This window comes from Urocampus carinirostris, chromosome 14 (assembly GCF_059441175.1).
Source record: "Urocampus carinirostris isolate Australia breed hairy pipefish chromosome 14, RoL_Ucar_1.0, whole genome shotgun sequence".
Classification (NCBI taxonomy): domain Eukaryota; kingdom Metazoa; phylum Chordata; class Actinopteri; order Syngnathiformes; family Syngnathidae; genus Urocampus; species Urocampus carinirostris.
In genome coordinates this window covers 4,089,607-4,116,842 of record NC_142362.1, presented here as the reverse complement: position 1 = coordinate 4,116,842, position 27,236 = coordinate 4,089,607, and the positions used below count along the sequence as shown (strand labels likewise).

The following is a 27,236-nucleotide window of genomic DNA, read 5'->3' as shown; positions in this document are numbered from 1 at the left end:
CTCTTGTCGTATCTTGCGGCTTTACTGTATAAATGCACATCAAGCTTTTAGTTACGTTTCTATTTAAAATTTGTTTCCAAGTAGCTAAGTCCAGTGCTTGTAACCCACTCACAAGGAAAAAACGTGATTTCAGAATCAGTAAAATTAAAAATTCACGTTTAAAAAAAGGAGTTTAAATGGGAAGAACGACTTCATCACACTGATGTATTTTCCGGACAAACTTTTATAGCAATTTTAACTTGAGAAACTTTAGCTAAACATGATAAACTCATACTAGTCAGAGAAAACCAAATTTAAGTTTAATAAAATGTTTAAAGTTGTAGAAATTAAAGTTCCCTACTCACGTTTGGTGATTCATAGCCGCTGTACAAAATTGAAAAAAGTCAACACTACATGTACTCAACAGGTAGACCTCCGCCTCCTATATGGTACCCACGGGATGTGTAGTCTTTAGAGGGATAGAAAGTCTTTTATTGAATGAAATTAGACTACATTTCCTAGAAAGCACAGTGGCACCTTTCGAGAAGCACTTCGGCGTGGAGAGATATGAGCAGAGACAGGTTGACCTATCAGAAAGCGAAAAAGAGAAGCGGGGGCGGAGCTGCAAGTGATCCAACCAATCTGAGAAAACGACTGGTTACCGTTGCTTTTGATGACATGCCCGCTCCAGTGTTGAATTTTCATTTTTTGCGTAACATTAGCTTCTCCTAATGGTACAAAAAATGCCATTAATTTTAAAAAAAACACATTTATTTGAATACCAGGGAAAAGTACATGAACTATCATACCCATGTTATTTTTCCATTAAAAAAACATATGTCAAGAAATTTATATTTTCTTGACTAACCAACACCATGAAAAATAAAACAAAAACAAAATTATAAGCAATGTCATTTGTTGAGTGGCCCCCTTTAAAAAAAAGAAATATATTTCCGTCACTGAGGTAAACAACTATATATCCGGTTTCCGGTGTGACGTTGCGTTTGCTGGTGCTCGTCACTTTGCTATAATCTCTTTGACTTTACACATTAGGACTCCAAAACATTCCTGTCAACTATTATCGAGTGATTTAACCATTACTAATGTTTTTTTACGATTACCTTTTGACTGATCTTCTATTCCTCGTTTTTGGTTAACGTCGGTCTCCTTGTTTCAGTTTCGTTGAATGCAGCACTAGCATTCAGTGTGTTCTGACATAGCGTCTCATTCATTCGTGACCAAAGACTATATATATATATATATATATTATTTGTTTTTATTTAATATAGCTCACGATCACTTAGGAATGATCCTTAACTTGCAACCGTCCTTAATATTTTACATCCTGATATCATTGCGTGTCACCTTGGTTTGCCTTTATAGCGTTGCAAGGTGAACGTGCACACCCCTGGAAAGGATATTTCATTTAAATATTAAAGATTGAGAATTTAATAACATGGGTGTCGTGGTGAGGAATCTCCAAAAAGTGGTAACTCTTCGCCGAGCCCGCCTCCGCAAGGACGTCAACACCCTCGGGCACATTTTGGGAATTCAAAAGTTCGATTTGAGCGTCGTTTGCGTGGACAATCGCAGGATTCAACGCATCAACAGCATTTACAGGAAGAAAGACGAACCCACGGATGTCCTCTCGTTTCCATTCCACGAGGTAACTACCATGGACGTAGCCAGCTTGTTTTAGTGGGTGCTTGAGCACCCCCCAAAATTGTAGCACTTTTATTTTTCCTAAAAGTACGGTGCGTATTTTGAGGTCAAGTCACATTTATTTGCAGGGTTGGGTAGGGTTACTTTAACTGGATTACTTTCAATTACTTTTGGATTACTCCAATACCAAATATGCCAATAAAAGACAAAAGAAACTAAATAAGAATAAAATGACTCAATTTTCTGCAGACCAGGGAGTAACGGAACACATGGAACGGCAAAAATGATGTTGGCAAGCTGTTTGGATTTATTTGCATTTTGTTTCTGTTGCATTTTATGTTAGTTATGCCGGGGATCAAAGAGATCAAAGCCAGGAGAGAAAGCTTACCAAGTGTTGTGAGTCATCATTGTATTCACATTTAGTTTCTTTTGTCTTTTATTAGCATATTTGGTATTGGAGTCATCCAAAAGTCATTGAAAGTAATCCAGTTTAAGTAACCCTACCCAACCCTGTTTATTTGTGACGCCCTTAATCACAAGATGTCTCAAAGGACTGCAAATATTTTCTTTGTTAAGTATGTGTTAACAACTGCATTCAAAGCGCCTTTATATTTCTTATCCTATCTGCTTTTATCTTCCTTTTATCATCAGCATTAGCCTGGAGGAAAGAAGGCGGGTGGTGGTAGGGGCGGCAAGTTATTTCACGCGCGTGACCGAGATTTCTTTAGTTCTAGGATGAAAATGGTGAAAGTAAGAAAAGGACTTTCGAAATAGTTCAAATGCCAACACAAACCCCCCAATGAGTTTATTCGAGTGCTTCGAAGATAGACACGTACATGCGCGCGCCGTACAAGCAGTATGGTAGCGGCTGCAATGATGATTTCAGCCAGAAGGTGGCGTCAGAAAGTAGATATTTTAAATTTACAGACACCACCTTTAATATAAGGACAGGATAGGCTCAAATACTTGGAAAACGTGAGATTAAAAAAACTATACAACATCATAAATACTCCACTGCCTTTAAATGATTCATTCCATTCGATTTTTAGCACTGCTCTGGCCCCCCTCCCCGCCGCTCTTTAGCCATTCAGGCATTTTTGAGTGCTCAGGGCCCCCCGAAGTGTGGTGTATTATTTATTTTTAGTTTTTGAGTTTTTCCTTACCCTCTTGTAGGTTTTAGATCAGGGGATGGTGTCATAATAGTCTGTAATAATCTTTGGTCTGTGCAGCCCTTTGAGACTCTTTGTGATTAAGGGCGTCACAAATAAACATGACTTGACTTAGGTTATGAGTTTTTCCTTGCCCTCATGTAGGTTTTAGATCAGGGGATGGTGTAATGATAGTCTGTAGTTTGCAATAGTCCGTGCAGACCCTTGAGACTCTTTGTGATTAAGGGCTATAAAAATAAACATGACTTGACTGACTCAAATTCAATGAAATGAAGCACAGACAAAACATGTAGGGCTGCATGCACAAGGTGACCCAACTGGCTATTAGGTTCAGGGGCCAAACTACTTTTTCACATAGGGCCAGGTGGATTTTGGAACATGTCCAAACAGCATTTTGTATTTTCTTGGGTTGTCTCAGATTTATATTGAAATTGGTTCGATGACCTAAAACCTTTGTGAATGCGAAAAACACAGGAATCAGGAACGGGGCAAATACTTTTTCACTGAACTGTAAATATTACATTTGGCCTGTCTCAGATGCCGACTTTTGATCCCAGTTGGAATATTCCCCGTATCTAAACTAACCCGTCTTACTTTGAAACACCCTCCTAATTGAATATCCCTCTAGAACCTAAGACCAGGCAAGATACCAAGCCCCCTCCACCGAGATGAGCTCAACCTTGGAGACATTTTCCTGGGCGTGGAGTTTGTCATGAAACAGTGTCAAGAAGAGTCCGTGGATCTGCACCAAGCACTTACCGTGAGTGGCTGCTGCCAAATCAGCGAGCAATTTGTTGACAAATACTCCTCATTTTCAGGTGGTGACGGCCCACGGAATTTGTCACCTGCTCGGCTACAGACATGAGACAGAGGAAGAATGGAGTGAGGTAGATACCTTTAGGAGAACCTGCATGAAATTACCGTATTTTCAGCACTATAAGGCGCACCTAAAAGCCTTTATTTTTTTCAAAAGCTGACCATGCGCCTTATAATACAGTGCGCCTTACATATGGATCAATATTAAGTCGCAAAGTCTTGCAACTAAGGCAAGCAGCCGCTGACTAGATTTTCCCCCGAACGCGAATTAATCCGTGGTGTATGCTGGGATTTATATACCGGCGTTTCATTTCCTAACCAATGTGTCAATCATCATTTGAATCAGTCACTATTGGCTAAAGTTATTCGGAGGTAAAGGGGGCGGATACTTTTTATCATTTACAGGCTGGCGTAGGCTAAAGGGGCGAAACAAAGCCTGCAATTGGCCGAAAAAGATGAATGCGAATCATATGTTGGATTGCACCACGGCATAGAGAAAACATTTTTTACTATTCTGTATTTGTAAGTATTTTACTCTCCTGGATTTACTACACTCACGGTTGTAAGAAGACCATGATTGCGCATCATTATTGAACGTGAGAACTTAGGTGAGCTATGCGGCTTTATATTTTCCTGGTATCTTGTTTTAGAACGAATTTGATGTTTCTGTGATGAGTCTATTTTTAAACTTAATTCAAGTCAAAGTGTTTATTGTCATATGCACAGTAAAGTAAAGTTTCCCTGCACAATAAAATTCTTACTTTGCTGTCCACATAGTTACCAGCGAAATCTTGAATCCCAAGACTTTAACCTTCCGAATGATATTTGGAACGATGCATTCGAGTGACATCGTACAGACACTGTTTCCGTATATGTCTGAGACACGTATTTGCTTCTTTGCAAGCTTTGGGAATGTTAAGGGGGTAATCAGTTTGACTCAACTATCTGACTGTTTTGTCGACATTCCCATTGTAGTGCCTTATAATCCGGTGCGCCTTATGTATGGAAAATATAGGACCAAAAACTATTTTTGGGGGGGTGCACCCTATAACCCGGTGCGCCTTATAGTGCGGAAAATACGGTATATATAAAATATAACTGTGGTCTTCGCTTCTGCAGATGCTGCAAAAGGAAAGTTACATTCTTAGTGAGTACAACAGATTGACAGGGCAACATTTGCTCCCCATGATGAAACGGTGTCATCAAGATAGGTGACATTGACTTGTAAGCACTCCAATAAAAACTTGAAAAACAATCTGAAGTTGTTGCTTTTTATTATCAGGGTTGGGTTACTTCAAAAATCTAATCCGAACGGTTATCACCTGTTGAAAAATGTAATAATACTGACGCTCCCCTACTTACGAACATTCTCATCTCATCAGCCGTACCGCTTATCCTCATTAGGGTCGCGGGGGGGCTGGAACCCATCCGAGCCATCTCCGGGGAGTGGGCAGGGGACACCCTGAACTGGTTGCCAGCCAATCGCAGGGCACACGGGGACAGACAACTCACTCGCTCATTCACACCTAGGGACAATATGGACTGGACAATTCACCTGAAATGCATGTTTTTGGAATGTGGGAGGAAACCAGAATGCCTGGAGGAAAACCCACGCAAGCACGGGGAGAACATACAAACTCCGCACAGGAAGTCTGGAGCTGGATTTGAACCCACACAGGAGGTTCCCATGACATGAACTGTGCCGCACAAGCGCTAACCATTCGATTTACAAAAAACGGTACATACAAACTTGTTTCTAGATGTCGAAAAATATCCGGACATTACTGTAAGTTAGATTTTGTATTGTGTGCACCTTTTTCCAAGTAGAGGACGGTACTGTAGTGCTTCTTTCTGCCACTGAGTGGCGCTGCGAGAGGTCACTCAGCATCCACCCTGAAATCCGGCTCCCTTTTCCTAGTTCGTGTGTAAACATTCTATACCACATCTCCAGAACTTTGACATTTTTATCGTTTAATATCTCGTGCATCCATTCAATATGGTTGGTGTAAAGAGGCGAGCCGTTTCATTTGAAATGAAAGTGGAATAAGAAAGCTTGATACGGTTGAGAAAATGGTTGGATTGCTTTTTTTTTTGGCCACTTTCTACCATGGAGGAGGAAGTAGCCTAACCCTTAATGGTCATCTTCCAAAAGTAAGTTATTTATCTTTATAGAGCATATTATTTCATTAAAGGTTTTTTTTTAGCACAAAACAATATGTTACCTATACAAGCCTTAATCATACTTATAAACCTTATACATATAAAATATAGCACAGAAGCAACTTAACAACAAATTCAACTTACAAACGATCGTCCGGTACCTCTCGTTCGTAAGTAGGGGAGCATCTCCATATAGCAGTAATGTGACCAGTGAGTTTGATTACTTCAGGGTTGTTCAAATACTTAAATAAAACAAAATAAACTAAATGTAAAATACAATAAAATATAAATACAATTACATTTTGTTTAAGATGATTGAACAATCTAACCTTAAAAAAATAAAGGAAACCAAGATCAGGAAGTTGTTTCAAGTCCAACAACAAATGTCCTCACATTTTAGACATATAGTATAATATTTATACAGTAGTGCAATTAGCACGCTCGTCGTACACGCGAAAGATCTCCCGTTCGAGACCAGATGGAAAGACATGTTGGCCTGCAAAGAGATGGGTGCCGTCAGGCTGTACTTGCCCAAGACACAGCACATGGAATGATGCCCCTAAGAACCTAATGGTTATGGGATCCAACCAACCAGTACAATGTATTGAGCAAAAATAAACTCACTTTCACATAGTGGAGAAGATATTTGTTTTAGGTTACATGAAGAGGACATCAAGAACCCAATATTGTTTTAAACACATGAAGTGTAGACTTTCTAAATTTCCAACACTCTGGGACATTTTGTCATCTGTCTCTCTAGTGTCAGTAATTGGAATTATGATAGACACAATTTACCTATAGCCTTGAGAGGGAGGGGCGCTACCAGGCTGTTCTTGCCCAAAACACACTACAGGAAACGGTGCCAATATGGCCCTAGTGGTTAAAGGATCCTCCTAACCAGGGGTAGGGAACCTATGGCTCGGGAACCATATATGGCTCTTTTCATGAGTACATATGGCTCCGAAATAAAATGTAACTATTGCACATCTCTCTGGCGTTCCAAATTCAAGTGATTTCATCCCGATGTTGGTCCATATAAAGCCGAAGCAACTTAATGCAGAAGTTCAATAAGAAACCATTTCATACCAGCTCAGTAGCCTAGATGGTAAGGCGCCCGCTTTGAGACTGGGAGGTCGGTGGTTCGCGCCCCGGCCGAGTCATTCCTAAGACTTAAAAAGTGGTCGGCGGCGCCCTCTGTTGGCTGCGGCTGCATCGGCTCGCTACAACGGGTCAGGTGCAATCGACATTTCATTCTGTGTACATTGTTACACAGAATGACAATACAAGGAAATTATTATTATTATTATTCAACTGATAAAAATGCTGGCAAACGACTTTGATTGGGTGAGCAGTACAGGTGGGCGGATCCCTGCACACAGCGCAAGGTAGTTCCTTCTCTCTCTCTCTCTCTCGCTCAGTGCAGTCTGCACCGAAAGTGAATATGACGATATGCTTAACGTTTGCAGTCATTTGTGACATTTTTACAAAAGAACTTTGCATGCACATTGTTTTGAAACAGTTATTAAGGACAAAATTAACGACAAAAATTGGCATAAAAACTCTTAACTGAAGGTGGAAGACAAATTGTAAATGGCATATTTACATTGATTTGGGACACAGGATTTGGCATTATTATCATTTCCTACATTTGATTAAATCATCAAATGACAAACAATGAAATAAAATGTGCTGAAGAATTAGCTTGTCTAGAGAGCGTGCTTGGCAGTTTTTTAAATTTTGTCTGAAAATATATAATGTGGCTCTCTCAATTTATTTTGAAAACATTTTTTGCTTTTATGGCTCTTCGGGTCAAAAAGGTTCCTAACCCCTTCTCCTAACCAACCATATGATAATTGAGACACTTTCCTACAGACTTTGCATAAGAAGGAAGAAATGATAAGGCTATGCTCTCAGGAAAAGCTACTTAAGGGTCAGTCGCTGTTCAGCCACCCTATTTGCTCCTTGTGTGATACATGGATACCCTAAACTATGGTGGGTGTGGCCTGGCGCTGTTGTATCTGTTGTAACAGAAAGAAATTAGATGTTCACCAACTGTCACCTCTAGCCCTGGGTTGATGAACATCAGTGAAAGGAACCTCACCAATCTGTCCCAAACATACCTGATGTCAGACCTGGCTCTGTTGTCAAATCTAGACTCTTGAGATTATCTGAAAGGTCTGAAGTTTCAGTGTTGCCAGGAAAATACTCGGCAAATGATCTCTTTACTGACTTGACAAGTCTGTTTTATTCTTATGTCGATATACTGGTAAAGTGAGAATTCCCTACTGCTGTTTGTGATGACTGACGATCACTTGGGATTTCCGTTTTGGTAGTAGTGCTTTATAATCTTGTTTTAATAGCCGGGTCTAAACAGACCCCAACACTACTAATGTAACCATTTTAATTAAAACATTTTATATTGTAGTGAAAAATGTTTTTCTACTTTATATTGTTAAACTAGACATTCCTAACATAGTCAAAGCACCTTGATGGAATAAAATGTGTTTTTTGTATGCATTCAAAATCCAAACCAGGTGGTGACCCTAACACAGGAGCGTTAAGTATACTATATTATGGTGTAATGTGACCTATCTATTTAATTTTAATTGTATACACGTACATTACACACTTTAGTTTTCCCCCAGTTATCTAGGATCAGTATTGTCACAAGACACTGGCTGTCAATGCTGAGATCCAGAGGTTTTCTTTTGTATTTCAGAGGGTTGTATGTTAGGGGGGTTGGCTTTTTAAGAATATTCCCTATATTGTAGAATTGTACGATTGAGGATATTGAATATTATAAGTTTTTGTCTATTTTTTTCTTTGCAACGGGGAGAAAAACAAAACCATGTCCCATTGGCACTATGAATTAGTGACAACTGAAACATCTTTCATTGCACAAGGTTATGGAAATTAAGTGAAGTTTAAATAAGTAACCAATACCAAGTAGAACCTTTAACAGTACAGAAAAAATTAAATAACGTTTCTGCAAGTGGAATACTTCCTCTGCATAACTGTTCTAGAATTGACATACAATACTGAGCTTACTAGTTTTTTTAAAATAAAAAAATAAGTCTCATCTCTGAAGAACGGGACTACGCTTTACAACGAAAAACAACCGTAAACAGATGAAAGTGCAGTATCGAAGTCAGATCAGGAGACTTGGAGCAGGATCGGCGCCGCCAGGCTGTACTTGCCCAAGACACACCCCAGGGAGTAGGTAAGAGATCCATGATTTTTGTTATTACCCCTAACTTATTTTGCAGTGATATTCTATCTGGGACCATTAGGATGTGTTACAATGATAAATTATATTCTATCTAATGTTATTTGATGCATCTAATTGTTCTTAACTATGGTACTAGAGGTTTAGAACACAGCATATTACCATTTCCTTGCCAATCGACAAATTCACCCAGGTATCCCCACCATACAACTTCTTGAAAAAAAAACAACAACCAGTAATTAAACATTTGCACAATAATTTGTTTATTTCCTCAAAGCAAAACATTTGTTTCAAAACTGATTGAGATGGCAGATACGGGTTTAACTGCAATCTCACCCACAGTGATGAATTTACACGTGCAAGACACACAGGCTTACAAAAAATTATGCATTTTACTCTTACCAAATGAAGAACTGCTCCCAATACGACTGCAGCACTAATCAACTTGAGTTGACCAAATCCCCACACTGTAGACAAAATATGACAAGGTATATTCAGCAGGAAAAATTAAACTGAGAGCAAATCAATTTGGATGAATATGTTGTGATCTCACATTTGATGACTGTTTGCAAGTAAAACATGGTTTCAAAACTGATTGAGACAGCAGACATGAGTTTGAACTGCAATCTCACCCAAAGTGATGAACTTGATCTCCTCTAACTTGACGGCTCACCTATGTCACTGATTAGACAAGGCAAGTGCTTTTGGAAGAGGTGCATTTCTGCGTTTACCTTTGAAAATTTGATAAGGCTTTATAGTTGGTGTGTGAAAATTTTAATGAGAAAATTCATCATTCAAGCTCGGCTTAGACCAGTCCCTACAATGATTTGAATCGATTATTTAAAAAGTAACCAATTATTAAAATCAGTTAGACAAAAAGTTAGCAGTCATAACTCTTGCAAAAACTACTGATAACTTGTGACTAACTTGATTGATTGCCACAATAACTTCTATAGTAACCGTTTGACAATAGGCATCAGCATGGATTCAAATCAAACTCTTATGCCTACATTTGATTTTACGAATTTTCATTTTTCTAATCGTTCGGAAAAATTAATTTTCGTGGTAACTCATTTTATTCTAGCGCACATTAAATTCAGTATATGTAATTTTCATAATTTCAATGTATATAGTATATATATTGACTTGTGTGCGTATCACAATTACTATGATATCTATAATTTAAATTTGAAAAAAAATCAAGACAGGAGGATATTTTGAACAGATTCACAAAACACTTTCAAACCAACTCTAATTTCTTTGTAGTATTTTATTATCAAGGTTTGTGGTAATAAATATGCCAGGATGAGCAGGCGACTAACAGCAAATTCTGTCGGAAACACAAGCTCCTGTCTGCAAAAAGACTGAAGGGAGTTTGTTAAACCTATGCAATAAATAGTTAAACTCTAAACTATATAAATCATTAAAACAAAAATAGAGCTCAGACAACATTAATAAAAATATTACTCAAGAGGCACAAAATCAATACCCGATACAGGTTTTTTTTTTCGAGTGGCGCCAGTTTAGGAGCAGCTCAGCTAAAGCAAACAGAAAAAGTCTAAGCAAAGCTCAAATTATGCTAAAAATGATATTGCACCAACTGTACCCACCAATTACAGCAACCCAACCTATACACTAGAAATAATAGCTTATTATGAAACAGTCATTTTTGTATTTACTTTGGAAACAGTGAGTGAGCCAACAGTCTGGAGTTCACAAAAACAAATTAATTGATAAAACCGTAGCAAAACAGAACCGTTGACACACAACGAGGTAAAATCGTTCGGTTAAAACATTCATCAATGGTCATGTGGACGCTTGCGTTCTGTAGAAAACAAGTGCCAACATAAGGGCTTGGAGAAACCAGTAGTAAATAAGTCTAGTTACGTTGAGAATGGGGCCCAGAGAGGCTGCAAGACATTTCTCACTGAGTCGGAGGCACTGCCGGGCGCTTTCTCCATTTTGGACAGCTGCTCAAACACGTCTCTGTGGAAACACAACATTTTGCATTTTTAAACGGGTCCGCTTGATGCAAGCACATACCTATAGACCACTAGATGCGCCTGCGAGCTGTAGCAACCGGCTAACTCCCGGGCCTACGTGGAGGCCAGGCTTGTCGGGATAACGTCCCATTAAGGCACTGAATTTACATTAAAAAAAAATAATAATAATTTGTTCATTTTACAACCGATTTTCATGCGATTGATCTTTTTGTCAATGTCAACAATTATAAATACACAAATGTATATATTTTACATCACAAACAATTCATTAAAACGATTTATAACTTTACACACACAACAATATACAGGCACACACACACACAACTATAGTCACTCGCCAATAGAAAATACACTAAGATAAAATATGTTATTCCACCGAATTTTATTGTCATGTAGGGCAGTTAGTAAAACACGACACTAGGGGGTGTGCGTTCACCGTCCATTGTTTTGGGGCTTTATTCAAGGTGAAACAAGTTAGACATTTCTTTTATGACTCGATGCAGCGCAACAGGGTTAACTGCTTGCCACAAAGGGTTAAAATATACAATGGTTCTAGAAACCCTGAAAGACCATTTTACAAAAGAAATTTCCTGTTAAACTGCTCGCTACTGAAGCTCTCAACAAGATTAAATCATAATATAAGGGGGCAAAATATTTTTCAACCAATGAACGGTTATTCTATTTTCCCGGGACGCAATGGTACGACGCTGAGTGCATAGTCAGCACAATGAGCCAGAATTCTTTTTGATTTTTTCCCGTTCCGTCCACACATACTGAAAGATTATAATAGACTCGGAAAGGCACGCCACTAAAAGGGGAATATCGTATCTAGACTTCTGTACATATCTGCGGATGCAGACACATGTATTCATTCCCCTAAACAAAAGGTTGTGCCAACACTGATTGAGACAGCAGCTATAGGTTTAAACTGCAATCTCACCCACAGTGATGAAGTTGATCTCCTCTAACTTGACGACTCACCTGTGTCACTGAAAAGACAAGGCAAGTGCTTTTGGAAGAGGTGCGTTCATTTTAACCCCACCAGGGGTCACCAAAAAAAGAATCACCGTTATTATCATTGTGTTGTTATGGGCATTTCAGGGTTGCACTCCACTTGGCAAGGTATACATAATAAAAATAGAAAAATATAGAATCCACCCCCTTTTTTTCCAGTAACAGTATCACAACGACCCGTTCCTAGTTAGCCATGTCCAGAATCGGTCCACAGGCTATTCACTTTAGGGATCCCTATATGTAGTGCCATATCCCACTAGTGGGAGGTGGCTAGAGTCAAGAACACATTCACATTTTTGACTCTTTCTGGGAGATTGAGAGGATCTTTAAAAAAACAAACAAATCCATAGGTGTTCAAACATTGGAACTCACTTGTGCATGTAAAAGAAGATGTATCCACTTCTGTCCCTCTCTCGCTGGACAACAGACTCCTGCGTGCGCGACACCTCTAGATCGTTGTAGTCAGCCACGACTGCTTTTTCATGTCGAACACGTCGCTGATGTAATGTCCTGGAGAATCCCGGTAAACATGAAATTCCCCGTTTTACAGTGAATCCTCATGAATATTAAGAACAACTAATGTGAGTGATCAATAATAATTCACAAGTTGAAAGGAGCTGTAGTGTGCATTGGAAGAAAACACTCGGAAGCCTAAACAATACCACTTGGCAAAATAATAAAACACAGATTTTACACTTCTTGACATTTGCTCTAAAGAATGTGTTTGCCTTCTGCCGCATGCATTTATTCCCCCCCATCAGAAGACTGTTTCAAAACTGATTGAGACGGCAGACATGGGTTTGAACTGCAATCTCACCCACAGTGATGAACTTGATCTCCTCTTAGTTGACGACTCACCCTTGACACTGATCAGACAAGGCAAGTGCTTTTGTAAGAGGTACTTTTTTTTCTTCTCTTGAGTATTAAATATATAAAAAGTTTCATACTGTTAGCCTTTTCCAATTTTCAAAGACTAAGCACAATAGCAGCAAGCAATGGCCTGCGGCCCAGTGGCTAGCCGACATGAGTGGCTAAAGAAGGAAATTGTGGGGAAAAAAGTGGAAGCTGCCTGAATGACGGGACTCTGCAACCATGACATGCGAGACTCAGGTGTGTGCGGTAAGTGGCCATTAAGTGTAAAAAGCACCACCAGGCCAAACCAGAATTTGGAATTCGGTAAGGGTAAGATGGCCAAACCTGTCAGCTCATTCAATTGGGTAGTATAATTACACATTTTTGAACCTTAAATCATGTTTATTGTACATGTCATTTGCTTATTATTTGAAACAATAGTGACTTATACGAATCAAGTCTTTTTACACCACTTAAGGTCCTATATAACCAGCTTCGTGGCCTTGGGGTAGGGCGCCCACGCAGAGGCTGGGGTCGATAGTTACTGTGCACAGTCGTGCGAATGTGTATGGAAGCCAACCCCTAATTAGGTGTATGGCGTGGAAAATGGAATGGATAGTTACACGTGCAAGACACACAGGCTTACAAAAAATTATGCATTTTACTCTTACCAGATGAAGAACCGCTCCCAATATGACTGCAGCACTAATCAACTTGAGTTGACCAAATCCCCACACTGTAGACGAAATACGACAAGGTATATTCAGCAGGAAAAATTAAACTGAGAGCAAATCAATTTGGATGAATATGTTGTGATCTCACATTTGATGACTGTTTGAAACCAAAACATTGTTTCAAAACTGATTGAGACAGCAGATATGGGTTTGAACTGCAATCTCACCCACAGTGATGAACTTGATCTCCTCTAACTTGACGGCTCACCTATGTCACTGATTAGACAAGGCAAGTGCTTTTGGAAGAGGTGCACCTCATCTCATCAGCCGCACCCATTATAGAAAATTTAAATAGCAGTCCAACTCAAACCCTGTTTTTTCTCCCCATTAAGGTTAGTCATCCAGGGTTCTTATGCTTAAAACAAGTTAATTCAAGACTATAAAACTTAATGCTTTTAAAAATCACAATTAAGAACAAGTCAAAAATAAAAAGGTCCAAAGTTTGTTCTTCAAAATGAATTGTTAGTGCTCGCCTTGCAAACTGAGCTCTGTTGCCCTCTTGAGATCATCTGCCTCCCTCAGCTCTTGAGCTTCCTGGATGGAAATGGAGAAGAAACTACTCGCATTAACACAATCCTTTCCCATTAAAAAGGACCATATATTAACGGGACGTTACATGTTCCTTGAGGCTTTGGGCCAGTGCTTGTTGCAATTCTTGATCTTCCCTCTCCTGATCCAAGTTGTACTGCTGAGCCCAATCCATTTTGTCCGGTTGTCCCTCCGAGTTCTCAGGTGTTTGGTTCTCTTTGTTCTAATCCATGGTCATGTCCAAAGAATCCAACACTTCTTTTGTTAAACTAGAAGTTCCTAACAAAGTCAAGTCGCCTTGATGCAATAAACAAATGTGTTTTTTGTATGCATTCAAAATCCAAAACGGGTGGTGACCCTAATATAGTATACTTAAAACATTTTAATTTTGATTAATTAATTTAATACACACTTTAGTTTTCCCCCAGTTATCTAGGATCAGTATTGTCACAAGACACTGGCTGTCAATGCTGAGATCCAGATGTTTTCTTTTGTATTTCAGAGGGTTGTATGTTAGGGGGGTTGGCTTCTTTAAGAATTTTGACTATATTGTAGAATTGTATGATTGAGGATACTGAAAATTATAAGTTTTTGTCTATTTTTTCTTTGCAACGGGGAGAAAAACAAAACCGATTGTCATGATGAATGTATTAGTGACAACTGAAACAACTTGCACAAGGCTATGGAAATGAAGTGTAGATAAGTACACAATACCAAGTAGAACCTTTAACAGTACAGAAATAATTTAAGAACTTTTCTGCAAATGAAATACTTCCTCTGCATAACTGTACTAGAATTGACATTCAATACTGAGCTTAATAATTTTTAAAATAAAAAATTCTACAATCCGGCTCATCTCTGAGGAACGGGACTATGCTTTACAACGAAAAACCACAATGAACAGATGATGAAGGTGCAGTATCAAAGTCAGATCAGGAGACTGAGCGGGATGGGCACCAGACTGTACTTGCCCAAGACACACCACAGGGAGTGGGTAAGAGATCCATTTTTGTTATTACCCCCAACATATTATTTTGCAGTGATATTTTATCTTGGACAACGAGGATGCCACTTTTTAATGTTGGTGTGTTACAATGATAAATTATATTCTACTGTTATTTGATGCATTTTACTGTTTTTAACCATGGTACCAGAGGTTTATAACACATTAGCATATTACCATGTACTTGCCAATCGACAAATTCACCCAGGTATCCCCACCACAGAACTTCTTGGAAAAAAAAAACCCAACAGAAATTAAACATTTGCACAAGAATTGGTTTATTTCCTCATAGCAAAACATTTGTTTCAAAACTGATTGAGACAGCAGATATGGGTTTGAACTGCAATCTCACCCACAGTGATGAACTTGATCTCCTCTTACTTGACGGCTCACCTATGTCACTGATTAGACAAGGCAAGTGCTTTTGGAAGAGGTGCATTTCTGTGTTTACCTTCGAAAATTCGATAAGGCTTTATAGTTAGTGTGTGACAAATTTTAATAAGAAAATTCATCATTTAAGATCGGCTTAGACCAGTCTCTACAATGACGTGACCCAAATACGGACAAGAAACACTGTCCAAATTGCTCATTTAAAAAGAAACCAATTATTAAAATCAGTTTGACAAAAAGTTAGCGGTCATAACACCTGCAAAAACTACCGATAACTTGTGACTAACTTGATTGATTGCCACAATAACTTCTATAGTAACCGTTTGACAATAGGCATCAGCATGGATTCAAATCAAACTCTTATGCCTACATTTGCTTTTACTAATTTTCATTTATCCAATCTTTCGGTAAAAGTAATTTTACTAGTCAATCATTTTTTATTCTAGTGTATATTTCATTCATTATATGTAATTTTTATAATTTCAATGTATATAGTATATATGTACCTATGTGTGTATCACAAATACTATATTATATATATATATACACTATAATTGTATACAATACTTTGAACTCATTTTAGTTATTAATTGCCTATCCCCAATCATCAGTGATAAGTCTACTCATTACCCAGCTTGGACAAGAGTAGTAAGTAATAAGACTAGAAAAACAAAACATTTAAATTTGAAAAAAAAAAAAAAACAAGACGGGGGATACTTTGAACAGATTCATAAAAACACTTCCAAACCAACTAATTTCTTTGTAGTATTTTATTATCAAGGTTTGTGGTAATAAATATGTCAGGATGAGCAGGCGACTAACAGCAAATTCTGCCTCTCTGCAAAAAGACTGAAGGAAGTTTGTTAAACTAGCCTGTGCAATAAATAGTGAAACTGTAAACTATATAAATCATTAAAGGAACCAAAAAATAGAGCTCAGACAACATTTATAAAAATATTTCTCAAGAGGCACAAAATCAAAACCCGAGACAGAGGGATTTTTTTCCGGTGGCGCCCGTTTTGGAGCAGCTCAGTTAAAGCAAAAAAAAAAAAAAAAGTCCAAGCAAAGCTTAAATTGTGCTAAAAAGGATATTGCACCAACTGTACCCACCAAATACAGCAACCCAACCTATACACTAGAAATAATAGCTTATTATCAAACAGTCATTTTTGTATTTACTTTATAAACATTGAGTGAGCGAACGGTCTGGAGTTTACAAAAACAAGTTACTCAATAAAACCGTAGGCAAAAAGGACCGTTGACACAAAACACCAAGGCAAACTCGTTCGATTCAAACATTTATCAATGGTCACGTGGACGCTTGCGTTTGTGTTCTGTAGAAAACAAGTGCCAACATAAGGGCTTGGAGAAACCAGTAGTAAATAAGTCTAGTTACGTTGAGACTGGGGCTCAGAGAGGCTGCAAGACATTTCTCACTGAGTCGGAGGCACTGCCGGGCGCTTTCTCCATTTCAGACAGCTGCTCAAACACGTCTCTGTGGAAACACAACATTTTGCACCTTTTAACGGATCCGCTTGATGCAAGCACATACCTATAGACTAGATGCGCCTGCGAGCTGTAGCAGCCGGCTAACAAACGGGCCTAAGTGGTGGTCACGTTTGACGGGTCAACGGCCCATTAAGGCACTGAATTTACATTAAAAAGAAATAACTTGGTCACTTTTAGACCGATTTTCATGTGGGTAATTCTTTTGTCAACAAGTTAATTAAAAATATAAAAATCTATATATTTTACATCACCAACAATTCATTAAAACGATTTATAACTTTATACACACAAAAATATACAGGCGCACACACAAAACTATATATTATATATAGTCACTTGCCGATAGAAAACACTTGGTCAAAAGAAGTTATTCCATCTAATATTATTGTCATGTGGGGCAGTTAGTGAAACGTGACACTAGGGGGTGTGCGTTCACCGTCCATTGTTTTGGAGCTTTATTCCAGATGAAACAAGTTAGGGGTTTCTTTTATGACTCGATGCAGCGCAACAGGGTTAACTGCTTGCCACATAAAGGGTTGAAATATGCAATGGTTTTTGAACTCACGAAAGAGGAACATTTTACAAAAGAAAGGTCATGTTAAACTGCTAGCTACTGAAGCTCTCAACAAGATTAAATCATGAAATGAATGGCGGTGTAAAAAAAATTTAACCAATCAACGGTTATTCGAGTTTCCCGGGACGCAATGGTACGACGCTGAGTGCATAGTCAGCACAATGAGCCAGAATTATTTTTGATTTTTTCCGTTCCGTCCACACATACTGAAAGATTATAATAGACTCGGTAAGGCACGCCACTAAAAGGGGAATATCGTATCTAGACTTCTGTACATATCTGCGGATGCAGACAATGTATTCATTCCCCTTAGCAAAAGGTTGTGCCAACACTGATTGAGACAGCAGCTATGGGTTTAAACTGCAATCTCACCCACAGTGATGAAGTTGATCTCCTCTAACTTGACGACTCACCTGTGTCACTGAAAAGACAAGGCAAGTGCTTTTGGAAGAGGTGCGCTCATTTTTTATCCCCACCAGGGTTCACCAGAAAAAGAATCACCGTTATTATCATTGTGGCAAAGTATACAGAATAAAAATAATAGAAAAATATAGAATCCACCCTTTTTACAGTAACAGTATCAAAATGACCCGTTCCTAGTTAGCCATGTCCAGAATCGGTCCACAGGCAATTCACTTTAGGGATCCCTATAATATAGTGCCATATCCCACTAGTGGGAGGTGGCTAGAGTCAAGAACACATTCACATTTTTGACTCTTTCTGGGAGATTGAGAGGATCTTTAAAAAAAACAAACAAATCCATTGGTGTTCAAACATTGGAACTCACTTGTGCATGTAAAAGAAGATGTATCCACTTCTGTCCCTCTCTCGCTGGACAACCGACTCCTGCGTGCGCGACACCTCTAGATCGTTGTACGTCAGCCACGACTGCTTTTTCATGTCGAACACGTCGCTGATGTAATGTCCTGGAGAATCCCGGTAAACATGAAATTCCCCGTTTTACAGTGAATCCTCATGAATATTAAGAACAACTAATGTGAGTGATGAGTAATAATTCACAAGTTGAAAGGAGCTGTAGTGTGCATTGGAAGAAAACACACTGGGAAGCCTAAACAATACCACTTGGCAAAATGTTGAAACACAGATTTTACACTTCTTGACATTTGTTCTTAAAAATGTGGTTGAGTTCTGCCGCATGTATTCATTTTATATCTCGATAGTTGTTTACTGTGCACAGTCGTGCGAATGTGTATGGAAGCCAACCCCTAATTAGGTATGTGGCGTGGAGAATGGGTAAATGGAATGGATAGGGATAGTTACGCGTGCAAGACACACAGGCTCACAAAAAAATATGCATTTTGCTCTTACCAGATGAAGAACTGCTCCCAATATGACTGACGACACTAATCAACTTGAAAGAGTTGGCCAAATCCCCACACTGTGGACAAAGTATCAATGTTTTCTGAAAATCTGTTTGTGCATGTGTAAGCAAAGTCTGCAGAAGGTACCTCAGCATTTCTCTTGAGGTTCTCTACTTCAGCTTCTGTGTACTCCATGTCAAGCATGTCTTCAGTGCCAGAATCGTCATCTGAGCACATGAGCTCAGGCAATGAATTGTTGAACTCTGTTGTAAAAGTAAATGGTTACTGTAAAAAGGTTACAATATCTAAAAAAAAACTGGACATTTATGGCCTCCATCAAGAACATTATGGAAATGAGACATTTTGAATAGTCTATTCAGCAGGAAAAATTAAACTGAGAGCAAATCAATTTGGATGAATATGTTGTGATCTCACATTTGATTACTGACTGTTTGCAACTAAAACATTGTTTCAAAACTGATTGAGACAGCAGACATGGGTTTGAACTGCAATCTCACCCACAGTAATGACCTTGATCTCCTCTTACTTGACGGCTCACCTATGTCACTGATTAGACAAGGTAAGTGCTTTTGGAAGAGGTACACCTATTATAGAAAATTTAAATAGTAGTCCAACTCCAACCCTGTTTTCATTAAGGTTGGTCATCCAGGGTTCTTATAGCTTGAGAAAATTTAATTCAAGACTATATGACTTAACGGCTTTAAAAAACACGTTTAAAACCAAGTCAAAAAAAAAACAAAAAAAAAAAACACACACAATTGGGGAATTTTTTTTTATTATTTCTTGCACAATATGTAGTGCCTCGTACACATTACACAGCTTTTAGCTATGGCGAAAAACGTTAACCCCACAGCCTCTTCATTAAATTGACTCTTTCTCCATGTCCAAAAATACACGTCCCCACAAAGTTGCTGTGTATATTTGTTTGTAGACCTAAGACATGCCTCTGCAACAAAAGGCCTGACTGAAACCACATCATAATTTTGAGTTATTGTGGTAAATTGTGAACTATTTAAGACATTTGATAAATGTTACTTAATATTTTGTAGTTGTTTAAAGTAGAAATCTCACTAGTTTCACATTTTTGTGACCTTCAAAAATTGAATTTAAGACATTTGAATGCCTTATAAGGCCTAATTTTTAGAATAATGAATTCAATGTCTTTCAAGACTTCAAGAATCAATGGGAACCCTGTTATCCACTAAATACGGAAGGTTGACTGGGGTTTTTTCCAAGGTTTTCTTCAAAATGAATAGTCAGTGCTCACCTTGCAAACTGAGCTCTGTTGCCCTCTTGAGATCATCTGCCTCCCTCAGCTCTTGAGCCTCCTGGATGGAAATGGAGAAAAAACTACTCGCATCAACACAATCCTTTCCCATTTAAAAGGAGCATTTACCGGGACATACATGTTCCTTGAGGCTTTGGGCCAGTGCTTGTTGCAATTCTTGATCTTCCCTCTCCTGATCCAAGTTGTACTGCTGAGCCCAATCCATTTCGCCCGGTTGCCCCTGTGAGTTCTCAGGTGTTTGGTTTTCTTTGTTCTCATCCATGGTCAAGTCCAAGGAATCCAACACTTCTAAAGACAAGTGATATGCAACATAAACCACTCAGCTCAAAACCTATAGCGCACAAAAGACACGCTGTGGCTTGTACAGTTTCTTTACACAAACTCAAAATACTATGCGATCTGTAGTCCAATTTTTTTAGTCCTTTACCTGCAGGGTGTTTAGCATCTGTATCAATCCTCTCTGTGTGATAAACCAGCTCCTGGGCATCAGTGTCTCCGAAGCCCGTATCTGGACTGCTCGTGGGTTCATCATCCAGGCCCGGGGAACCGGTGAGGCCGGCCTCCTGCCGACTGATCTCCAGAACAGCCTCTAACATGTCGTCATCATTTATCTCTCTGAAGTCTGCTGCGTCCACAGGCACACCCCGCTGTAAACAACCATTACTGGATTAGAGAGGGTCGGGGAACACCATTGAAGAAAATCTTTACCTCCTCTGGTGCTTTCTCATCTTCAGGAAGGCAGGTGCTGGTTCGTTGGTGCTCCCCTTCGCTGTCTGTGTCCACTGGTGCAGATGTGTTGTTGGAATTGCCCCCATGCTTCCTGTAAATCATGACCACCACATTCGAGTTGCATTCAATAAAGCACTTTTTATATGTGTTACACATTGAAATATTATGGACAATCCTAATTTACCGCATTGGTGTTGTTGGAGCGTAGAATGATTGTGAACTTTTGAGCCCTCTTGACCTTAAAATCAAATAAAAACAAAGCACTTCTGTGAAACTGCTAAAGCGATAAATGACTGAGTGAGGGACTTCAATTTCTCAAGGGCTTACACTTGGGAACTGCAGCCGAGAGGGATCGGGGGCCGTGTGGTGTCAGTACAATGTGACAATAGGGTCAGGTAGCGAGGGATAACCACCTGTTGGCCTAGCTTGCTGTTCATAGACAAGTGGGCGTTAAAACTGTATCTTTTCAAGTGGAGGATGAGCACCCTGCAAAATAAAAAAAATCCATCAGGAGGAGAATATTTGACTTGTCTGTCTGCCTTTTCAACTCTTGTCGGTATTTACCTGGGTAACTTGCTGAACTTGTGTGTGACCGTTGCGGCTTTTCCATTGCATTTCTCGCAAGAATATTCAATTTCCTCCAACTACAAGCAAAAGCCGTGTTTCAAACTATTACACAAGATTTAGGTTAATACAGCGATATAATTTAATATAAAAAGGGTGCCAACATTTTTTTCTCAATTTCTATGATGTTCAGTATACTGTACTAAGAGGTAATGGCGGCTAACAAATTTCAATACAGAAATGCGTCCAAGTTGAATCACCCTGAAAAATAGATCGAGGGAGTCTTGGATGGATCGGAGTGGGAGGGTGTTCTTTCTCCGAGGTAGGTCGATGGACAGGTCGTTGAACTGCTCACGCTTGGTTACCACTTCGCCACAGCTGCAGAAATCGTCTCATTACTAAAACCCAATAAATTTTCAGGCACATCAAGAAGATCGGCCAAAAGATGGGGCCTCACCATTTGCAAGTGATGGTGTGCTGCACTTCAAACTCCATGTTAACAGTCACGGGACAGGTGTAGATGCGAGAGATGTCAGCCTCTTCAGCAGGATGCACTTTAGCCGCCGGTGAGTGCTCAGTCGTCTCAAAGCTACTCTCGGACGTTGCCAGTGGGGATGAAGAGGACGCGTCGCTCATCCAGTTTTTGTTCATTTTCTCCACGTCATCTTTCAGCTGGTCCAGGCACTGGCCGAGAAACTCATGAGCATCCTATTGAGGTTTCAAAATAACTGATTAAACAAACTGGTTTGTGGGGGAAAATAAATCTTGGGTAATGTACAAATCATACATTCTGCATGTTTCCAGAAAAACGTTCGGCAGTAGAAGAGATAGCACTCTTAACTTTCCTTAGTAGGTCCCTTTGAGTTTCTGGACAGCCCACATCCTTCTTGGTGAGAAGATGGGCAAAACGCCTGACAAACATGTGTCACAATCAGGGCAAGAAAATATGAAGAATTCAAGTACTGCATTATGGATTTAAAAGACCATGAGAAAAGTTTAAAATTTGTCAAGTCTTCACAAAAAAAAAATTGTTTTAGACTTCTCCATAAAAGCATGCAAATATTTTCAAAAGGAATTGGGCATATGTAAATCAAAAGATTATTTGCCGAATATATACAGACTCTCCCTACTTATTTTTCGGGATGATGAAAAATATCCGGACATTGCTGTAAGATTTTGTATTCTGTGCACCTTTTCTGAGTAGAGGACAGTGCTGTAGTGCTTCTTTCTGCCAGTACCAGCGTGTGGTTGGCGCTGTGAGAGGTCACCCAGCATCCACCCCAGAGAAGAAACCCGGCATCTACTTCCTAGTTTGTGTGTAATGTAAACACACTGCACTGCATCTCTAGCACCCCAAGAACTTTGACGTTTTTATTTTTTTATTATCTCGTGCATCCATTCATTATGGTTAAAGAAAGCTTAAAGAAAAGGGGAGCCATTTTATTTGAAATTAAAGTGGAATATGGAAGCCTAATGCGGTTGAAAAAATGGTTGGATCGCCTTTTTTCGTCCACTTTTTACACGGAGGAGGAAGTTGCCCAACTCTTCCAGAAGTTACACCTAACTTTATTTATCTTTATAGTCAAGTCATGTTTATTTGTATTGCCATTATTCACAAGGAGTCTCAAAGGGCTTCACAGACTACAGAATGTCAACGCATAATGTGTAGCGTTGTTTTTCAGTACTATGCTTTATAATTTTGCCTGCTTTGTAACGCTATTGAGCACATTATATTATTAAACGTTTATTTTTCAGTTTCAAAACAATACAGGTTACTTATACAAGCCTAAGACATACTTCTATAAAACTTAATCATACAAAATATAGCACTGATGCAACTTGCGAACGATCGTCCGGAACATATTTTCGAAAGTAGGGCAGCGTATGTATATATATTTCTTCTCTGTCAATCTAACACGCAATTTGAATCGGTGAGGAACTTCATGTACCTGAGCAATGCATTGACGGGGACCTTCTTCCAAGGGATGCTCTGCTTCAGCATGTCATTGGAGAAGGATGGAAGACTAAAGAGCGACTGCAGAATGGCGTTCATGTAACAAGTGTTGCCCAAATTAGAAAATCTGCAGCGAATGACACATCAGATGGCACTTTGTCATTAAAAAAGTAAAGGATGAGAGAATCCTATGATTGACAAGAAACTACACTTACCCTTGCAAGGGAGGCTGGGACTGGGTGGGGGCGGAGGGCCTTTGTTTATTCCAACCACCATAATCCAAAGATGGCCGGACTTTCTTGGAAGGAGTTGAATGATTAGGCAAGAGGAGGCTGCGCTTGGCTGCAGGGGTCACTGAAGTACTTGACGACCTAAGATTTAATTAATGTCAACGTTATTACGAATTTTAAAAGAAAACAGCACAAAATTTCAACTCAGTTTAACACTCCCTAGCATCAAGTAAAATAATTTTGTCAAAAGACATGGATAAAGTCCATCTTTTTTTTTTTGCAAAATCACGTATTTGTTATTTTCATCAATATACAATTTGTACTGACCTTTCCGAGAAGGAGTGGATTTGACCGTAATCCCTGGTCACAGATCGACTGCCATAAAATGAAGCTGGTTGGAGGGGAGTCGTTGAACCAAGTGGGGCTGTGAGGAAGACAAAAACAAAGATGCTGAAAAAACAGCATGGCGATATATTTGAGACTGAATGGGATACGAAGAGGATAACTGCACTCGTTTACCTGAACTTCGATGGTCTTCGGACTGCTTCAGTTTTTCTTTGCAGCTAAGTAAAAACTTTCGAGGTGGGTCAGAAGTTGCTTTGTTGTTGCTTTGAAAGAAAATTTAATTTAAATTGCATTCATAGTATTCAATAGTTTATCTGGAATAACTTCTACCTGGAGGAATAATTTTCCTTGGGGAAATCTTCAACCAAGTCATTTTCAGGGGTGAGGAGTCGCTTTCTCTTTTCACTCCTGGAAAAAGATTGGCGAATAGAAGGTTCTGAAATGATTCAAATCAATATTGTGTGCTTATTTTGAACGCAACACAATTTAACTCTCAAGACAAATACGCAAGAGTCCATCTCACCGGTTCTCAGAAAGTCCAATTCGAGTTGGGGTGGCTCCTGCTCTGCTTGAGCCGCCCAAGGGTTTACGCGGTGTGGACTCCTCTCGCCCCTCAGCACTCTGACGCCTAGTTGGTGTCTGCAAGATGTTCAATATGTGATTGTGAATTTTCTTAAATAAAGGAATGTAGATCCATAAAGACCCTTTATAATCACTACCACCATATTTAGAAGGACAGGAAAGCATGGAAAAATACTTGAGATATGGATCTACACTTCCACAATAGGAATTTGATTGAAACTTGGATTTCAAGGCTTTCGCTCACCTGTCTTTCCCCGGGAAGAGCGATTTCATTTTTCAATGAGCGCCGTGTTGGCAGGCTGAAGTTGACACTTCCATGTGATGATCTTAAAACAGCTTAGAAAGGAGGAAAAAAACTGGGCGTAAGATTATTTTGCATATTTGACAGGATACCGGTGGTGCTTACTTGTCTTTCCCTGCATGATCTTCTCCAGGAAGTCATTGGTTTTCCGGGCCAACGCAGAAGTCATCTGGTCCAGTGTGACCGTGTGTTTATCCTTTAAAGTCACAGTTATTCGGTTCACACTGAAGGAGACCTTTTTCACGTTCTGACTCAACTGGAGGACGAGAAAACATGATTACATATACGTTAATGGGACGAGTATCAGCCGATTTTTATTATATATGTATGACCTAATTTTATTTACCAATTTCTAGTCTGACAGGGTTGAAGCTCAGGGGTTTAAAACTATCAGCCCCAGGGCCAATCCAGACATGCAGAACGATAATTTTAAGTCCTTGCCTTAAGATGAATGTTTAATATTAGTGCAACCAGCTACCACCATGTTAAATAGATGGACAGGACTCATAATCGCAACATAATTGATGTAAGTGTATTCCAGGATTAAGGTGCATATGGGCAAAAAAAAAAAAAATAATCCTCTGAATACTTAAAATATGCCCGCAGTGAATTTAACATTTTTTGAAAGCACACTGGACTGAAATGTAAGGGGACGTGGATGTAATGTGCTCTTAGTTTTTTGTCATTGTTTTAGAAATAGAGATATCTGCCTGACCTACTAACCACTTGACTGTATATGGTTCTGTCTTACACATACAACACAGGAATCTTGCTTATGTGAAGGTGTTTCTGTAGCATTACTTCCTTGATATAAAAATGATTTTCCCTTTGTTACATTAAAAACATTTGAAAATTTATGTCGCATGATTCTGACTTGCAAGACAACTTTCAAGATCAAAATTGTTATTTATTACCGAGTACAAGGTGCATTTACTTATTAACACTAAATATGTGAGTCTAAATAAGAATATATATTTGATAACAGTTCACTGTTTTTCATGTAATCACAGCTTTTCTTGTAGAAAACACGAATAGGCCCAATCATACGCAAACCCAAGCAGCCCCCTAGGTAATGCTAGTTTGCGACCCCTGCTGTAGCTGATGTGACTACATGTTAGGATTAATTACACAATAGTACTGTTTCTTAAAATCACAGATTTAACAGGTGAATAATCCCACATTACAGAATTGGCTACCTGGTAAGTTTTCCCAACTCCACCAGAGCTGAATTTCAGGCACAGGTTGACTTTATTGTCCTTTTCTGTTATCTCAAAAGTTCCTTCCTTCCATCGCGACACGCCTACATCGAAGCCTGTGTAGCGCATCTTCACAATGCCGCCACTGGAGATTTTGGTGGCCATGGCTCAGCAATCCCCTTGGGCACTTAGGAGTATGTAATCTGTAAAAAAAAGATATTTTAGGCACATTAGCTTCACACAATATGATCTTGAGCAATGCATTTCCTTATAACAGTAAAACCACAAAAAAGGTTTGAGGACATTTGCTCGACAAGTGAAAATAGTGTTAATCAATGCATTCTCTTGTAAAGGGGGATATATGTAAATGAGCTTTTAAGGTTATTCGTTCGTCCAAAATGATTAAAGTAATCTGTAAGAATACGGAGATTTGTTCGACACGTGCATTCTCGTGTAAATATAAAACTATGCTAGTATGAATTGTGACGACACACGTGCATAAACGATTTCAATGAAAATCAATGAAAACTTTTGCATTGTGGATAATAACATTACAATATTTGATTTTCCTGCACACTTTTTTTTAACAGTCTCGTGGCGTAAATGTTCCTGATAAGCTAACCAATGCTGGTTTAGGTTACGGCAGGAAACACGAGCAAAACGCAACTTCTCATTTAATTTTATGTAAGAAGTGGTATATAAGCATGAACCGCTTATAACATCTCACTTTATGAAAAGAAAATCGTCAAATTCTGTTGCAATATCGGCAACAAGATGAACGAATGGCCGCCATTATCGGCTAGGCTAGTCAAGCTAACACCTAGCATGCTAATTAGCCGACTTGGTATTTCGACGGAGGTGAAAACCATTTGACCGAAATAAATACAAAATTACATGTTCCTACCGGTTGTTTAGCGACCCTCTCCGTCGAACGTTCCGAAAAATAACGTCGTTGTCGCGGGGTCGAAGTTTTCCTTTTCGCCGACATTCACCGCCGGCTTCTCACATCGAATCTCGGTGACACGGAGGATGAGGACTCGATAATGGCGGGAACGTGAAAATTTTTACACCGGAATTGACGCAAA

At 39.1% G+C, this 27,236-nt stretch overlaps 3 protein-coding genes and 1 long non-coding RNA gene across 6 annotated transcripts in view; 1 reads left to right on the top strand and 3 right to left on the bottom strand.

The window, feature by feature from the left end:
• Nucleotides 1-398, bottom strand: part of lss (lanosterol synthase (2,3-oxidosqualene-lanosterol cyclase)) — a 45,598-nt gene extending 45,200 nt beyond the window's left edge. The window contains exon 1 of the mRNA XM_088352391.1: nt 345-398. Coding sequence (XP_088208517.1) covers nt 345-358 — 14 coding nt within the window. The 5' untranslated portion in view covers nt 359-398. The remainder of the gene's footprint in view (nt 1-344) is intronic.
• A 574-nt stretch (nt 399-972) lies between these two features.
• Nucleotides 973-4,881, top strand: LOC148352478 (endoribonuclease YbeY-like). Its single transcript, XM_088352392.1, has 4 exons — nt 973-1,645; nt 3,439-3,570; nt 3,629-3,697; nt 4,746-4,881. Exons 1-4 carry the CDS (start codon nt 1,436-1,438, stop codon nt 4,839-4,841), a joined length of 507 nt encoding a protein of 168 aa, XP_088208518.1. The 5' UTR covers nt 973-1,435; the 3' UTR covers nt 4,842-4,881.
• A 4,370-nt stretch (nt 4,882-9,251) lies between these two features.
• LOC148352477 (uncharacterized) lies at nt 9,252-14,525 on the bottom strand. Of its 2 annotated transcripts, XR_015852708.1 has the most exons (4): nt 14,232-14,525; nt 13,553-14,149; nt 12,402-12,539; nt 9,252-10,998 (listed from the first exon to the last, which is right to left on the bottom strand). It is a non-coding gene; the product is annotated as an uncharacterized LOC148352477 (long non-coding RNA). The 2 variants fall into 2 exon arrangements; XR_015852707.1 differs by having other exon boundaries at nt 13,553-14,525.
• A 1,763-nt stretch (nt 14,526-16,288) lies between these two features.
• On the bottom strand, nt 16,289-27,227 carry LOC148352476 (ubiquitin carboxyl-terminal hydrolase 37-like). Of its 2 annotated transcripts, none has more exons than XM_088352707.1 (24): nt 27,056-27,227; nt 26,152-26,354; nt 25,061-25,211; nt 24,899-24,990; nt 24,596-24,711; nt 24,403-24,480; nt 24,247-24,335; nt 24,055-24,151; nt 23,713-23,868; nt 23,493-23,624; nt 22,331-22,454; nt 22,001-22,251; nt 21,804-21,921; nt 21,544-21,623; nt 21,307-21,465; nt 21,164-21,217; nt 20,959-21,070; nt 20,678-20,897; nt 20,369-20,535; nt 20,230-20,290; nt 19,089-19,204; nt 18,949-19,018; nt 18,407-18,545; nt 16,289-17,031 (listed from the first exon to the last, which is right to left on the bottom strand). In XM_088352707.1, the coding sequence occupies exons 2-24, from the start codon at nt 26,314-26,316 to the stop codon at nt 16,947-16,949; spliced, it is 2,832 nt and encodes a 943-aa protein (XP_088208833.1). In that variant the 5' UTR covers nt 26,317-26,354; nt 27,056-27,227; the 3' UTR covers nt 16,289-16,946. The 2 variants fall into 2 exon arrangements, with proteins under 2 accessions (XP_088208833.1, XP_088208832.1); XM_088352706.1 differs by having other exon boundaries at nt 20,369-20,538; nt 27,056-27,226.
• Nucleotides 27,228-27,236: the final 9 nt, after the last annotated feature.